The sequence below is a fragment of the Aythya marila genome (assembly GCF_965140915.1).
Source record: "Aythya marila genome assembly, chromosome: 3".
Classification (NCBI taxonomy): Eukaryota; Metazoa; Chordata; class Aves; order Anseriformes; family Anatidae; genus Aythya; species Aythya marila.
Window position 1 is genome coordinate 94632075 of NC_139044.1, and position 17189 is coordinate 94649263.

A 17189-nucleotide genomic window follows, 5' to 3' on the forward strand; every position below is an offset into this window, starting at 1 on the left:
ATACGAAGCGAGGGTAGGCGGGGTTAGGTAATGAATATGTATAGGTGCTGATTGAATATTCATTGTTTCGCTGTATAAATACGAGATAGTTTGTCACTTCAAACATGCACGATAGGCGGAAGGATCCCCCGTGCATCCAGCGCTGCAATAAAGAATATACCACTTAAGGAAATTCGGATTTGATCTTTAAATCAATTTGGCACCCCAGATGGGACAACCTCTCTGCCGGTCCGCAGGACCCGCTGGGGACAGGACTTCCTAGGGTACCCCCGGGATTTCCCGGAGGGACTCCTCGACTCACCGGATCACTGCGGAGGCAGACAAGGACCCCATCATTGTAAGTGAGTATATTCTTTATTCTGGTTTGGTTTTCTGGTAGACCGGTCGTCTGGAACTGTCCGATAAGTCGGAAGGTGATCTTCTGCAGGACAGTGTTTGGTATATACTTTGTGGATAATACCACAAGTATATCTGGGGACCTTGATGTCCATCTGGATCTGGAACTGTCTGTAAGTCGGAAGGTGATCTTCTGCAAGGCAGTATTTGGTATATACTTTGTGGTAAGAACCATAAGTATATTTGGGGACCTTAAGGAAAGAGCTCGCTTTAAGGTCCATCTGGAATTGTGTTGCCTATTTTGGTTTTCTGACTCATGGATTGTGTTATTTAACTCTGGTTATTGTTACTGCGATTTTGGCTATTTTCTTGGTGATAATAATAAGTTTTGTGACGTTGTTATAAGAAAGATATCGTTACAGTGTTACATATTTCGGTTTTCTGACCTATGGCATGTGGAATTTGACTCTGATTATTGTTATTGTGACTTTGGCAATATCTCCTGGTAATAATAGTAGTTTTGTGACATTGCTATTGAAAGATACCTGCGTGCCCACATTTTTGTAAGTGATACATATATTCTGAAATTGTGAATTAGAAAATGGGGGGGCGAGAAAGCAGTGAAATTCCTAAGAAAAGTGCATTGGGCTGTATTTTAAGTCATTGGAAAGATATAGGAGGGGTCCCGGGTGGAGGTGAAAATAAGAAAACTCTGATAAAATATTGTAATCAGTGGTGGCCTCTTTACAAATTAGAAGAAGGAGAAAAATGGCCCAGAAATGGGACTTTGAATTATAACACTCTATTGCAATTAATGTTATTTTTAAGGAGGGAAGGAAAGTGGGATGAAGTCTCATATGCGGATATGTTTTTTACTCTGAGAAACCACACAGAATGGCAGAAGGAGTGTGGCATTAATCTGGCTCCACAAGACCCTTTAATCTTATCAATTGAAAAGGATATGAGGAGGAATGGAGCGGGGAAGATAAGGAGGTGTTGCTCGGCATGTAGCATTGGGCAGAGATGTTTAAGATTAAATGAGCCAGAGGAAAGGATGGAAGATTATGTTTTGCCACCTATGACTGGTGATGTACGTACTGGAATAGAAGTTGAAAAAGTAGAAAATGACATAGAATCTAAGGGGTTTACTCCGATAACTGCTCGTACACGGAGTAAATTAGGACCGATAATCCAAGCCCCTCTGCGGCAGGCTATGGGAGCTAACGGACCTGCTAGAATTAAAGTACCCTTCACAACTAATGAACTAGACTCTTGGAAAGAGGCAGTGACAGGGTATCGAGATGATCCAGAGGCGGTGGCTAAAAGGTTTGAATTGATTGTGAAAAACTTAGACCCGGATTGGAGGGATATAGAGATAATGTTGGCTGCATTATCAGAAACTGAAAAACAGTTAATAGTTAAAGCTGCTAGAACGCTGGTACAAAGCCAGGTAGCCTCAGGAATTCTGCCCGGCACAGTGGAAGTACATGTGCCTAGGGCGGATCCTAATTGGGATTATAATGATGAGAATGATTATAGGATGCTAAAACGATATCAAGAATGGATTAGGATTGCTTTAGAAAATGCGATACCAAAGTCTGTGAATTGGTCAAGACTATATACAATAAAACAGGGAATCTCAGAAACCCCGTCAGAATTTCTTGAAAGGCTGAGGGCGGCAATGCAGAAGTTTACCACTATAGACCCTTCCTCAGAGGAGGGTAGACTTCAGTTAGTATCTCTATTTTTAGGTCAATCAGCAGAAGATATTAGAAGAAAGCTTCAGAAAATGAAGGAACCAGATGTAAGGGATTTAGAAAGATTAATAGAAGAAGCCTGGAGGGTGTTTAGAAATCGCGAGGGGAATGAAAGACAAAAGTTAGGTGAAACAATTGCAACTGCCACTGTGGCAGCCCTGCGAAAACAGGAAGAGCCTCTTCGAGGCAGGGGAAGGGGGGGAAGGATGATGCGATCCTCTTTGCGGGCTGAGCAGTGTGCCTATTGTAAAGGGGTAGGACATTGGAAAAATGAATGCCCGAAGCGGCAAGAGGGAAACAAGCTAGTAATGATTACGAACCAATGAGGGGGACCGGGGGACTCTACCCTAGCAGATCCACTGGTTAAACTTAAGCTAGGGAAATTGGAACAGGAGATGGAATTTTTAATAGACACGGGAGCTTCTTACTCAGTGCTGAACCAGAAACTAATACCAGAAGATAAAGACTTTGTGACTGTGATGGGAGCCACTGGCCAACAGGAAAAAGCCTTTTTCTTAAAACCATTGAAATATAAATTGGGAAAACAAATGGGAATACATAGATTTTTATACCTGCCTGGATCTCCAAAATCTCTATTAGGTCGAGATTTGTTAGAACAATTAGAAGCAGAAATTATCTTTGAAAAGGGGAAAATGGAATTAAGGATAGGAGAAGAACAACTAATAAATGTGTTAAGCTTGGCACTAATACAAACAGACCCTAAAAGTGAAATACCCTTGGAGATCATAAATCAAGTATATCCAGGAGTTTGGGCCACTGAAGTTCCTGGAAGAGCTAAAAATGTGACCCCAATAATTATTAAATTAAAGCCAGGAGAGAAACCTGTTAAGGTTAAGCAATATCCTTTAAGGATAGAAGATAGGAAAGGAATTAAAGAGATAATTGATAGATTTATACAGTATGGATTATTGATTGAATGCGAATCAGAATACAATACACCCATATTGCCAATTAAAAAGGCAGATGGAAAAAGATATAGGCTAGTTCAGGATCTGAGGGCCATAAATAAGATCACTGAGGATATACATCCAGTAGTGGCAAACCCTTATACTTTGCTGACTAAATTAAGGAATAGTCAAGTCTGGTTTACCGTACTGGATTTAAAAGATGCCTTCTTCTGCCTACCTTTAGCCACTGAAAGCCAAAACCTATTTGCCTTTGAATGGGAAAACCCTGACTCAGGCAGAAAGACACAGTTAACGTGGACAGTGCTACCACAAGGATTCAAGAATAGCCCCACTATTTTTGGAAACCAATTAGCAAAGGAACTTGAAACTTGGATACCTCCAGACACTGAAGGGGCTTTGTTACAATATGTAGATGATCTCTTAATAGCTACCGAGACTAAAGAGAGTTGTATTCAATGGACTATAAGTCTCCTTAATTTTCTGGGTTTAAATGGATATCGAGTCTCTCAACAGAAAGTCCAGCTGGTTCAACAACACGTGACCTACTTGGGATTTGGAATTTCGGGAGGTCAGCGAGAACTAGGAACTGAACGTAAGGAAGTCATTTGCCGGACTCCAGAACCCCAAACGGTAAAGGAGCTACGAACCTTTCTAGGAATGACAGGTTGGTGTCGCCTTTGGATTTATAATTATGGACTAATGGTAAAGCCTCTATATGAATTGATAAAGATTAACCAGTCAAAGTTAGTCTGGACTGGAGAAGCACGAAACGCCTTTAAACAACTTAAACGAGAATTGATGCAAGCTCCGGCTTTGGGATTACCGGATCTCTCGAAACCCTTTTGGTTGTTTTCTCATGAGAGACAAGGGATAGCTTTGGGAGTACTAGCACAAAGACTGGGTCCCTATAAACGAGCAGTAGCTTACTTCTCTAAACAACTAGATGAAGTAAGTAAAGGATGGCCCGGATGCCTTCGAGCTGTTGCAGCTGTTGTTATCAATATACAAGAAGCTCGGAAGTTTACAATGGGACAGAAAATGACAGTGTTAGTCTCCCATACGGTCTCAACAGTTTTGGAACAAAAAGGAAATCATTGGCTTTCACCACAAAGATTTTTAAAATATCAAGCAATATTAGTAGAACAAGATGATGTGGAAATTGTGGTCACTAACATCGTAAATCCAGCTTCTTTCCTTAGCGGAACTCTGGATGAACCTATAACTCATGATTGTATAGAAACAATGGAGACTGTGTATTCTAGTCGACCCGATCTTAAGGAAGAACCTTTAGAAGATGCTGATGAATCTTGGTATACTGATGGGAGCAGCTTTGTAAAACAAGGACAACGTAAGGCAGGATATGCTGTTACAACTGCTCAACAGGTAATCGAGTCTAAACCATTACCCCCTGGGACATCCGCCCAGAAAGCAGAGATAATTGCTCTTACACGAGCACTGGAACTGGCAGCAGGAAGGAAAATAAATATTTGGACAGACTCTAAATATGCATTCGGCGTGGTACATGCTCATGGAGCAATTTGGAAAGAACGTGGATTGTTGACTGCCCAGGGAAAACAGATAAAACATGCTGAAGAGATTTTAAGATTGTTAGAGGCAGTAAAACAACCAGAAAAGGTAGCTATCATGCATTGTCGGGGACACCAAAAGGGGAATGCTGATTTTGAAATTGGAAATCGATTGGCAGATCAGGAGGCTAAACGGGCAGCTGAAATAATTGAGGTGAAGGCATTGTCTTTGATACCAGACGGTAAAATCCAAACTATGTACAGGAACCAAAAACCAAATTATACAAAAGAAGACTTAAAATTAATTGAAGATTTGAAAGGTAAAAAGAAACCAGATGGATGGGTATATTTAAAAGATAACCGCGTGATAATACCCTCTAATTTGATATGGCCCATAGTTCTTACAGAACATAATAAAACACACTGGGGAGCTGACACATTGCATAAGAGCATGAGTCAGACATTAGTGGGACGAAATTTATACACAACAATAAAACAAGTAACTCAACAATGTAGCATCTGTTTACGTAACAACCCCAATACTAAGAATAGAATAAAATTTGGAATAATTGGTAAAGGAAATTATCCAGGACAACAGTGGCAAATTGATTTTTCAGAACTCCCTAGAAAAGGGGGGTATCGTTATTTACTGGTTTTGACTGACACGTTTTCTGGATGGCCTGAAGCTTTTCCCTGTCGAACAAATAAAGCAAGAGAAGTGGTTAAAGTCTTGTTAAATGAAATAATACCACGCTACGGGATTCCGGTAGCAATGTCTTCTGATAGAGGTTCACATTTTTGTGCACAAGTGGTGCAACAGATAAGTAAGATCTTAAAGATAGATTGGCAACTGCATACTCCTTATAGACCACAGGCAAGTGGACAGGTAGAAAAAATGAACCATTTAATTAAACAACAAATAGCTAAAATTGGACAAGAGGCTAATTTGTCATGGCCTCAATCCCTCCCTTTAGCATTACTCAGAATTAGAGTTAAACCTAGAGTAAAAGAGAATTTGAGCCCCTTTGAAATTTTGTATGGAAGGCCATATCAATTTCTGTTTAGCGGAGAGGATCTAACGCAGCTGGGATCAGAATATTTATATACTTATATAACTGCACTTCAAAAACAATTAAATAAAGTACATAAATTTGTTTTAGGGACCAGGGCTAGAGGGTTGGATCAACCAATCCACCCCTTTAAGCCTGGGGACTATATATATATAAAGACTTTTTCAGGACAACCCCTAGAGGAAAAATGGAATGGACCGTATCAAGTGTTGCTGACAACTCACACTGCTATCAAGATTAGAGAACAAGCTGCTTGGATCCACTATTCCCGAGTGAAGAAGGCTCCAGGAGCTCCTTGGAAAGTAACACCAGGTGACGACGAACTGAAACTAAAGCTTACTCGAACAAAATGAGGACATTAAGGTTGGGAGTATTTGGTAATATGGTTGGCAGAAGATTTGTTCATAGAATTGTTTTGTTTTTATGGCTTATAATTGTAATTGTGATTCAAGAAGATGCCTCTGTGATAATAGAGAATGGTGGGTGGCCTTGGACTGAAGCCGTAACAACAGAGGATAAGAATCTTAATGGAAAGTTATCAGTCATGGTCGTCTGGCGAACAAATGGTAACTATTTATATAAACCATCAGAATGGCGAAAATTAGGGGAAGGGTGGACACACCAAAGAACCATAGGGGATGAAATTAAAATAGGGTGTCAAATGTTTAATGGAACGACTGACGAGAAAGCAACGGGGATTTTAGTTAAACCAATTTCCAAAAATGAACAACAGGAGGGTTGTATTCGCCCAGGTAAATTGGATTGCTGGTATAATTTTATATTAACAGAGGATGTAGAAATTAGCTGTTTTTGGAATAATAATAATGGCCGACAGTCCAAAGTCAATAATGATGAGGGCCTCATGTTAAATTTTATAATATATGCGACACTTCCTACAACAGTGAGACCCTCTACAACCCATGCCCCACCTCTAATCAAACTGGAACCCAAAATTTATGAAACAGGCCCGTATGTAGTAAGGAACACGGGCCAACAGCAATTGTTATTTAATCCAGAATGGTCACTCAAGCGTGTTGAATTGCTAATACAAATCAACATCTCAGCAGTTCAACCAGCCTGTTCTCCTTTCTTAAGGACATCATTTGAAGACTGGACAATATGGTCACAGAAGCAAGTACATTTCAGGGGCAGGACACGGAGAGACTTAACTGGAATGCTAGGAACAGGGTTAGGAATTTTAAATGGCATTGATTCAGAAATATTAATGAATAAGCTAGCCACAGCAACAAGTGATTTGACAAAATTAAAACAACCCTTACAATCATCCTTATTGGCATTGGGAACTAGCCAATGGCAAGTTTCAAAGGTGTTACCGAAATGGGAAAATGCAGAAGACCAAGATCACAAACTAATAATAGATGCACTTAGTGTGATTCAAGATAATGTATCCTTAGCTCTTAGTTGTATGCAAGCACAGTTATGGTTGCAGGCAACGGCTGCCTTGATTATTAGGGAAGGAAGTGAAGGCATTTTTCCAGCTGAAATCCGAAAAGCAGTTTGGGACAATGCCAATGATTTTGAGAAGAAGTTCCAGTCTTGGTGGACCCTGGTGAATTTTACTTATGATCCCGTTGTTAACATGGCTACTGCCTTCGTGCTTACTATACGTAATGCTACAGTTCATGTTATTCACCCAATCCTTGCACTAGGATTAAACCATGAGAAGACAGTGCTTTATCCTTCGGAGCATAGAACATGGGCACGGATGGAGAATGGGAAATGGCAGTCTGTAAATCTAGAATCATGTGTTACACGGGAACAACAAGGATTTATTTGTGAAAGTAATACAATTGATGCTCAGGATGTATGTTTTGACACGGAGCAAGGTATCTGCCACTTTGAAATTCATCCAAATACTAGTCTAAAGACTGTGCTTGTATATGTTGGTCAAGGGTGCGTGTGTTTAAGAACTGCTTGTGATTTTGTAGAAATAGACAAGGAGAATATAACTCTCCATAACAGAAATCATTCTAATTTTTGTATTTGTAACTTTGTTAGAATCGTCGGGTGTGATTTTCTATATTTGGCACCAGTGGTATCCCACCAGCTGATCAAGTCTAACAACACAATGTATCATAAGTTACTACCTACACCTATTGGGATGAACCTCACACTAGTGAAGCAACTAGTTAGACACCAAGACCTGATTAGAATTTTAAAAGGTATTCAGGAAAGTGGAGAGAAGACTCTAATTACTGTCCATCATGATACAAAGGAAATAAGCAGAGTTTTGCAAAGGGTAAAACGGGACACAAGTCACAACTGGTGGGATACACTTTTTGGATGGTCGCCAACTGTAACTGGAATTTTGAACACATTGAGTCACCCAATTATTGTTTTATTGATATTAGTTGGTATAAGTTTAATATTGTCTTTTGTGTTACTTGTTTGGAATTGGAAATTGTTACGACAAATGTCCATGTTAACCTCCCTGACAAATGTGCATGGTAAGGTATTGAGGGGTACATATCATAAAGACTGGGAAGAAAATTTTCGTATTAAGTAAAAGAATTTACTAGATTTTCCAGAAAAGGGGGGAATGATATAGTATAAACTCACTTTAGGATAGAATAAAGCTTGTGGTTTGATATTGTATAAAAACTTACTTTAGGATAGAATAGAACTTGTGATTAAAAGTTAGCAAGGACAAAGTAAACAACATCTTGTTATCTGTAGACCTTCTGTTACGTTTAAGCATTTTGTTATTTGAAAACACCCCATTATCCGTTAACACTCAGTCAGGCTAAGACTTGAGATAACTTGAGTCAACTGTCTGTTATGTCTTGTTAACTGAGACATCCTGTTATCCGCCGACCCCCCAGTTAAACTGAAAGACAACTCAGCATTTTTACAGCCTGGAAAACAACTGATTAAGAAAGTGCATTACGAGGAAGACCTACGGCCTTCCTCCCAAAGACCACTGCCCACATCCTGGAGACCCTGGCCCACAATTCTTGGAAGGCTTTGCGCAAGCGCAAGGACTGATAAGCTGATTAGCATACGAAGCGAGGGTAGGCGGGGTTAGGTAATGAATATGTATAGGTGCTGATTGAATATTCATTGTTTCGCTGTATAAATACGAGATAGTTTGTCACTTCAAACATGCACGATAGGCGGAAGGATCCCCCGTGCATCCAGCGCTGCAATAAAGAATATACCACTTAAGGAAATTCGGATTTGATCTTTAAATCAAGTGCATGAAGACGTGCGCAGCACCAGCAGGCACACTGCTGCAGGCTTATCCCCCAGGTAAAGGTAGCAGCCAGGCTGGAGAAAGCATCGTACTTGTCTTTCTGTCTTTCCTTATTTATAGCCTGATAGTTAATGCAGCTGTTGCAGAAGGACAAAACACTTTTGGGCCCTTCAGCTTGAAGCATGGCTTCTTTGAAAGGTACATAAGGTCACAAAAAACATTGCGCAGGGAATCTGTCTTTGCCTACTGCGAAAGTGAAATGGGATCTCTGGCACAGAGCTTACTGGGGCTCAGCACTTGAAAGACTTGAGGCTGAATGAGTCTTTCTGAAAAAAAATCTGTGGGTTTGCCATATTTCCTCAGGGGTTATTGTAGATATAATTAGAATAGTTAGATATGTAGGTCACTTTTCACTCCTTAAAACAGCATTTGGGAGAAGTGTTTAAAAAAGTGTATCCAGTCTAAATTACAGGGGAATTTTAAGTAGGCAAAAGAGGATTACCTTTATGTCTGGTATTTGCACATTGCGTTGCAAAATAGATCTCATTACAGCTTGGCACAGCATGTAGCAAATTTATCAGTAGAGAAACCAAAACAGGCAGTAGTGCAAAGCAGTAGGTAGAGCACTCGGGTTGTATATGGAAAAAACAGATCCACTTTCCTATCATGGACCGGCTCTCCAGTTCACATGCTCATCTTTTATTTTGCAGAAATAATTAGCTCATCTTCATTATGCACACAGGCTTCATTAACCCTGCCCTAGAATCAGCCACCCACAACTGGTTGCTCTTTCTCTCTCTTTTTTTTTTTTTTTTTTTTTTTTTTTCCCCTAATAATATTCAATTACTTACACAAAGTGGAATTTATGCAGAAGAAAATCTTGAAAGAGATTCAACCCACAGCAGCATTATGGTTAAAGTCATCTTTGAGTAGGGAAGTTGAGACTGAGGTCATCACATGAGTGATGTGATTGAAGCTGGGTTTCCCGTACATTGTATGAAAGCCTTAATTATCAAGCCACTGGGTTTTGTGGAATGAAGAAAATCTCCTTCCTGTGTTTCTGCACAAGTCTTCTGAAAGATCACAATTTCATGCCAGTGAAGAATAAAATATGCAAGATCTCAAAAACATTAATAGAACAAGAAATATGTGTCGTACCTAGGTGTAACTGCAAAATTTCTCATATTACTTGTCATAACTTTTGCAGAGAGAAGTGACAAGCCTACTTGGTCCTTCAGAAAGCCCTCCAATACCAACTGTCATGAAGATTAATTTGACTGCAAAGAGAAGCTCCTGCAATGAAGAAGTGGGGGTGCTGCACACAGCTGCTCTGGTAATTGCTCCATGTCACTACCTGCCAGAGAACAGTGGTGTGCTGCCAGCTGTGCTCTGAGCAAACTGTGAAATCAGGAAGAGAAGTTGGCTTTGTATGAGCTAAGAACAGCTAGGGAGGAGTACCAAGGGCTGAAAATGATGTGAGAGATTTGGCTGAGCAAAATTAGGCAATGATCAAGTATTATGGGAGCTTTGTGTGGTCAGGGAGATCTGACTGACCAAATAGGTGTTGGTTGGTTTACTGCACACGGTTTCTCTGAGCCACCATCCATGAAATCAAAGCCTGGTTATTTGATTTTACACTATGATGGTTTATCCTATGTTTATTCTGTTGCTAACCAAGAAAATGTATGTTTCTTTTCCATCATTTTATTAAAAAGACTGCAGTTGCAACAGAAATTCAATATGCTTTCATGGTATCTCCAGAAAGATACCTGCAGAAGGAGCTTCAGCCTTCCTGAAGGCATTATGATTACTCAATACGTTCAGATTATTGCATTTAAAGATATCTTTTGTAACTAATTATCATCATTAAATAAATATGGGCTTTTGAGGTGCATAATACTTGGCTGAGTATACACAAATGGTTCAGAGCCAAGAAAGCAATAATAATCTAAAGCTCAGCCATAATTTTATTAACAGTTTTAGCTGAACAAGGTAGGTCTCCATGTAGCCATGGCTGTGGTGCTAGCATTCCACAAACACATTGAGACATGCTGACTTTAGAGAGAAGGCTTTACATTTACCAGAAAGAGTGCAGTACTGATTGCACATGGATTAGAAAGGATATAATTGCTGTAATTGCCTTGAGGCTTATGTTTGCTGATAAAAGATCCTTCCCTATTGCTAATTCTGGCTCATGTGCATGGAGCAGATAATAACAATTATTCTTGTTTATTGGGCTATGAGCAAATCTCTTGAAACATTTGTGTGTTTTTTTCCCTAAAGAATGTTAAAACATTACTACATGATGTGCTACTGCTGCATGGATTAACTGTATTGTCCTTAGTCACTCACACAGCTGATTATAAAGCAATTATTTATTTTTTGTTCAATTTTTATGAGATTTACTTATAGCTAAAAAGACACATATTGACAAGCTTAAAATATTGCCAAATATGTACTATCCTTTCTTTTAAATGAGAAAATAATTTATAACTGGTTTCCAGGGACTTAGATTTCCTGTAGACAATAAAAATATTTTCATAGTAATTAATTTCTATCCCATTGGAAAGGAAATAATCAGCAAGATAGCAGGTTATTTGAAGGAAATAATATTAAGAACATCTGTTTAACTATAACAGCATTTAAAAAAAAAATATTAAAGTCTGTATTTTAAAAACATATCACAATGCCAGGCTAATTCTAGTACAGTTTACCTTTGAAAAGACTTTTCTGTATGCAAATTAATGGAAAATGAGAATGACAGGTTCCAAGATCAGCTTGCATGCCGTGTAACAGCTACATGTGGTATCAGCTGTCTTCTGATCTTGAAGACCAAGTAACTAAAGTTTCATGTTTTTGCCCTAAGGTACAACCAGAGTTTCAGAAATATGGGAGATGTTTGACTGTGTCAGCATTAATACACTGAAATGCTGAGGCATGCCTCATGTGATGCTTATCTCCATACGGCACAGCACAGCTCAAAGCGTGTTCAGTGTTTTCCGGAAATTAGACATTAGTTTTGTATTCTCGGGGGAAATATTTCCTTTTTGTAGTTTGTGTGCTTTTTTTTTTTTTTTCCACGGTGAATCATATAAGGATGCTGGAAATATATTTTTAGATTCTGAATAAGACTTAAATTTATTTTACAACTTGCAAATCTGTTTTTATGATATGGTGTTGAAATTAGAGTGATCTTTTATTTTCTACAGCTCATGATAGCATATTCATTCTGGAGCATAAATGCCCCTTTTAACAAACTAACTAACTGAAAAATAACAAAGAAGATATTCCATCTCTGAAAAATGTTGGCTTTTTAGGGCATCATTTAATTATACAAATTGATAAAAGTATGGCTATGAGTTATTAGAAGTAGTTTGACAACATCCCAGTCCCCATTCTGCTTTTTCATTTTTGTCATGTAACTGCGCTAGCGCAGCAATGCCCTTTTGTTCGAAATGACAAGTGTTATTTTGCAGCAGTTGCTGTAAAAACCCATCCAAGCCAGAAGGTAATCTAATAAATCTATCGGATTAAGCATTACATGAAGTCCAGCCAAGAGAAAATTTTCCCTTTCTGTGCTGTCCGTATCCCCCGATGTCCCTCCTTCCCCATGCAGTCACTCCCACCCCCTTTGCCACCCCCATGGTATGAAATTCCTCTGGGATGTGGAGACTTGGCTTTAAATTTTGCCTGGGGATTTCTGGCCAGAGGTCTTGAAGGTAAAACACCCCGGTGTATTTTCTAACCCATAAGTCGGGATACCTTCTTGAGAGACAGATCAGAGCTCAGATCTCTGTGTAAATGTATCAGGGGTTGTGAGCCAGTATCCCTGAAAGCCGAGACAAGCCTATCTGGAAGCAGTGAGCTAACGCCGAGAAATAGGACATGACTGTGAATCCCTGTCTGTCAGTTTCCTTCCCTCTGCCCAGGGGTAAGCACCTCAGTCCAAATAAATCACAGAATCACAGAATTTCTAGGTTGGAAGAGACCTCAAGGTCATCGAGTCCAACCTTCAACCTAACGCTAACAGCCCTCCACTAAACCATATCCCTAAGCTCTACATCTAAACGTCTTTTGAAGACTTCCAAGGATGGTGACTCCACCACTTCCCTGGGCAGCCTGTTCCAGTGCCTCACAACCCTTTCAGTGAAGAAGTTCTTCCTAACATCTAGCCTAAAACTCCCCTGGCTCAACTTAAACCCATTCCCCCTCGTCCTGTCACCAGGCACGTGGGAGAACAGGCCAACCCCCACCTCGCTACAGCCTCCCTTGAGGTACCTAAAAAGAGCGATAAGGTCGCCCCTGAGCCTCCTCTTCTCCAGGCTGAACAAGCCCAGCTCCCTCAGCCGCTCCTCGTAGGACTTGTTCTCCAGGCGCCTCACCAGCTTCGTCGCCCTTCTCTGGACCCGCTCAAGCACCTCCATGTCCTTCTTGTAGCGAGGGGCCCAAAACTGAACACAGTACTCGAGGTGCGGCCTCACCAGAGCTGAGTACAGGGGGACGATCACCTCCCTAGCCCTGCTGGTCACGCTGTTCCTGATACAAGCCAGGATGCCGTTGGCCTTCTTGGCCACCTGAGCACACTGCTGGCTCATATTCAGCCGACTGTCCACCATCACTCCCAGGTCCTTCTCTGCCTGGCAGCTTTCCAACCATTCCTCTCCCAGTCTGTAGCTCTGCTTGGGGTTATTGCGCCCCAGGTGCAGGACCCGGCACTTGGCCTTGTTGAACTTCATGCAGTTGACCTCAGCCCATCGGTGCAGCCTATCCAGATCCTCCTGCAGAGCTTTCCTACCCTCAAGCAGATCGACACACGCACCTAACTTGGTGTCATCTGCAAACTTACTGAGGGTGCACTCGATGCCCTCGTCCAGATCATCGATGAAGATATTAAAGAGGACCGGCCCCAGCACCGAGCCCTGGGGGACGCCACTAGTGACTGGCCTCCAACTGGACTTGGCTCCATTCACCACGACTCTTTGGGCCCGGCTATCCAGCCAGTTTCTAACCCAACGAAGCGTGCGCCAGTCCAAGCCAAGAGCAGCCAGTTTCTTGAGGAGAATGCTGTGGGAGACGGTGTCAAAAGCCTTGCTGAAGTCAAGGTAGACCACATCCACAGCCTTTCCCTCATCCACCCAGCGCGTCACTCTGTCATAGAAGGAGATCAGGTTCGTCAGGCATGACCTGCCTTTCATAAAGCCATGCTGACTGGGCCTGATCGCCTGCTTCCCCTGCAAGTGCTGCATGATGACTCTCAGGAGGATCTGCTCCATGAGCTTCCCTGGCACTGAGGTCAAACTGACAGGCCTGTAGTTTCCCGGGTCTGCCCTCCGGCCCTTCTTGTAGATGGGCGTCACGTTTGCTAGCCGCCAGTCGATTGGGACCTCCCCCGATAGCCAGGACTGTTGATAAATGATGGACAGTGGCTTGGCCAGCTCCTCTGCGAGTTCCCTCAGTACCCTTGGGTGGATCCCATCCGGCCCCATCGACTTGTGCACATCTAAGTGCCGTAGCAGGTCACCAACCAGTTCTTCATGGATAATGAGGGCCACTTCCTGCTCCCCATCCCCTTCCACCAGCTCAGGGTACTGAGTATCCAGAGAACAACCGGTATTGCCGCTAAAGACTGAGGCAAAGAAGGCATTGAGCACCTCCGCCTTTTCCTCATCTCTTGTAACTAAGTTTCCCCCCGCATCCAGTAAAGGATGGAGATTCTCCTTAGTCCTCCTTTTTGTGTTGATGTATTTATAGAAACGTTTTTTGTTATCTTTAACGGCAGTAGCCAGATTGAGCTCCAGATGAGCTTTGGCCTTCCTAATTTTGTCCCTGCACAGCCTCGCTACTTCTTTAAAGTCCTCCTTAGTGGCCTGCCCACTTTTCCAAAGCTTATAAACCCTCTTTTTCCTCCTAAGATCAAGCCACAATTCTCTGTTGAGCCAGGCCGGTCTTCTTCCCCGCCAGCTCGTCTTTGGGCACGTGGGAACAGACCGTTCCTGCGCCATTAAGACTTCCCTCTTGAAGAGCGCCCAGCCTTCCTGGACCCCTCTGCCCTTCAGAACCGCCTCCCAAGGGACTCCACCAACCAGTGTCCTGAGCAGTTCAAAGTCAGCCCTCCGAAAGTCCAATACAGCGGTTTTACTGGTCCCCTTCCTGGCCTCGCCAAGAATAGTGAACTCCACCATTGCGTGGTCACTCTGCCCGAGACAGCTCCCGACGATCACGTCCTCCACCAGTCCTTCTCTGTTTGTGAAGAGAAGGTCTAGCGGGGCACCTCCCCTGGTAGGCTCACTAACCAGCTGCGTCAGGAAGCTATCTTCCACGCTCTCCAGAAACCTCCTAGACTGCTTTCTCAGGGCTGTGTTGTGCTTCCAGGATATGTCGGGGAAGTTGAAGTCCCCCACGAGTACAAGAGCTGATGATTTTGCAACCTCTGTCAGCTGCCTGTAGAATTCCTCATCCATCTCCTCATCCTGGTTCGGCGGTCTATAGCAGACCCCGACCAGGACACTAGCCTTATTGTCCCTGCCGATCCTAACCCAAAGGGACTCGACCTTGTCATTCCCAACCTCGAGTTCTACAACCTTGAAAGACTCTCTAATATAGAGAGCCACACCACCACCCCTTCTATGCTGCCTGTCCCTTCTATAGAGCTTATAGCCAGGCATTGCAGCACTCCAGTCATGAGACTGGTCCCACCACGTCTCCGTGATGGCAACCAAGTCGTAGCCTGCCTGCCGCACGATGGCTTCCAGCTCCTCCTGTTTGTTACCCATGCTGCGTGCATTGGTGTAGATGCACTTCAGCTGGGCCATTGCCTTATCCTCCGGCCTTGCCATTGTTCCCCCTGGCACAGCCCCAACAATCCTAGCCTCAGCCCCATCCCCCTTCCTACCTAGTTTAAAGCCCTCTCAATGAGCCCTGCCAGTTCCTGGCCCAGGATCCTTTTTCCCCTAAAAGATAGGGACCCGTCTGCGGCCATCAGGCCAGGTGCTGAGTAAAGTGCCCCATGATCAAAAAACCCAAAATTTCTGCGTTGGCACCAGCCCCGGAGCCACGTGTTTAACAGGTGGGCTTTCCGTGTCCTCTCTGAACCCCTCCCTGCCACCATAGGGATGGACGAAAACACCACCTGCACTCCCGCTCCATCCACTAACCGACCCATTCCCCTAAAGTCCCTTTTGATAGCCTTGAGGCTTCTCTCTTCGATGTTATCACTGCCCGCCTGGACTATCAAAAGGGGGTAATAATCAGAGGGGCGTACCAGGTTAGGAAGCTTCCTGGCAACGTCCCTGACCCTGGCCCCAGGGAGACAGCAGACTTCCCTACGGGTAGGGTCAGGCCGACAAATAGGGCCCTCTGTTCCCCTAAGAATCGAGTCACCAACAACAATAACCCTCCTGTCTTTCTTTGTGGAGGCAGTCCTGAGGCGCGGAGTCGACCTCCTCGCCCCAGGCATCCTCCTGGGAACACTTGCTACCTCTTCCTCAGCTACTGGTCTGTCGAGCTCCAGGGCCTCAAACCTGTTGTGTAAGGGCACCTGGGAAGGTGGGGCCGGAAGGGGAGAGCATCGCCTGCGATGTCGAGCAGGGACCTGTCTCCATTCCTCCTCAGCTCCCAGATCCCCTCCCTCTGCCCGACGGGGACAGGGCGGGGGGTCCGCCCCCATTTGGGGAGTCTCACCTCGGCACCTCCCCTTGAGGCCCTGCAGGGAGTTACTCCACAAGTCTATCTCCCGCTCATACTCCCTGATGGCCCTCAACCTCTCCACCTCCTCCTTGAGCTCCGCCACCATGCGGACCAGATCATCCACCTGCTTGCACCTCACGCACGCAGTTTCTCTGCCTCCCGCCGATGGCAGCAACAGGCTCAGACACTCCTTGCATCCGCTGACCTGAACTGCTGCATCTTTTAACGGGTAGTCGGTCTGCGTGTGTAAACACACAAATAAACGTGGAACTGAAATGCCAGCTTCTCCGTGGTGTTACCTGCTGGTTGTTTTAGACGTGTCCCCCAGAGCATACTGGATTTCGCACATCCCACCCTTAGACTTCACCCCCAGCATCGCTCAGGGAGCCCAGGCACTCAAAGATGGGGCATCTGATGGTCCACCCTACGCTTACTCAGCACAATCATTGCCTGCTGTGGGTCCACCATTTTCATCTGCCTCCTTTTCTGCCTCATACCGGAACATTTCAAGTACCCAGGTTTGCTCCCCTAGTTTCTGAAGGCCAGGCAGGCCAGGGAAACTTAACTCCTGTGGCTGGGCAGAGGCAGAGAGCAAGGCACTGAGAGGAGGGGTCATTTTAAAGAGCACCGAGCGCAGGCTCCGGTCTCTTTTGCTCACGGTGACAGCAAAG

General features: G+C 43.5%; 1 protein-coding gene across 1 annotated transcript; it reads left to right on the forward strand.

Moving 5' to 3' along the window:
- Positions 1 to 1201: 1201 nt before the first annotated feature.
- LOC309876190 (uncharacterized protein) lies at positions 1202 to 8784 on the forward strand (the record flags this gene model as incomplete). Its single annotated transcript, XM_082756190.1, has 3 exons — positions 1202 to 2339; positions 3375 to 4868; positions 5787 to 8784. The coding sequence occupies 3 exons, from the start codon at positions 1202 to 1204 to the stop codon at positions 5969 to 5971; spliced, it is 2817 nt and encodes a 938-aa protein (XP_082612316.1). The 3' UTR covers positions 5972 to 8784.
- Between the last annotated feature and the right edge of the window lie 8405 nt (positions 8785 to 17189).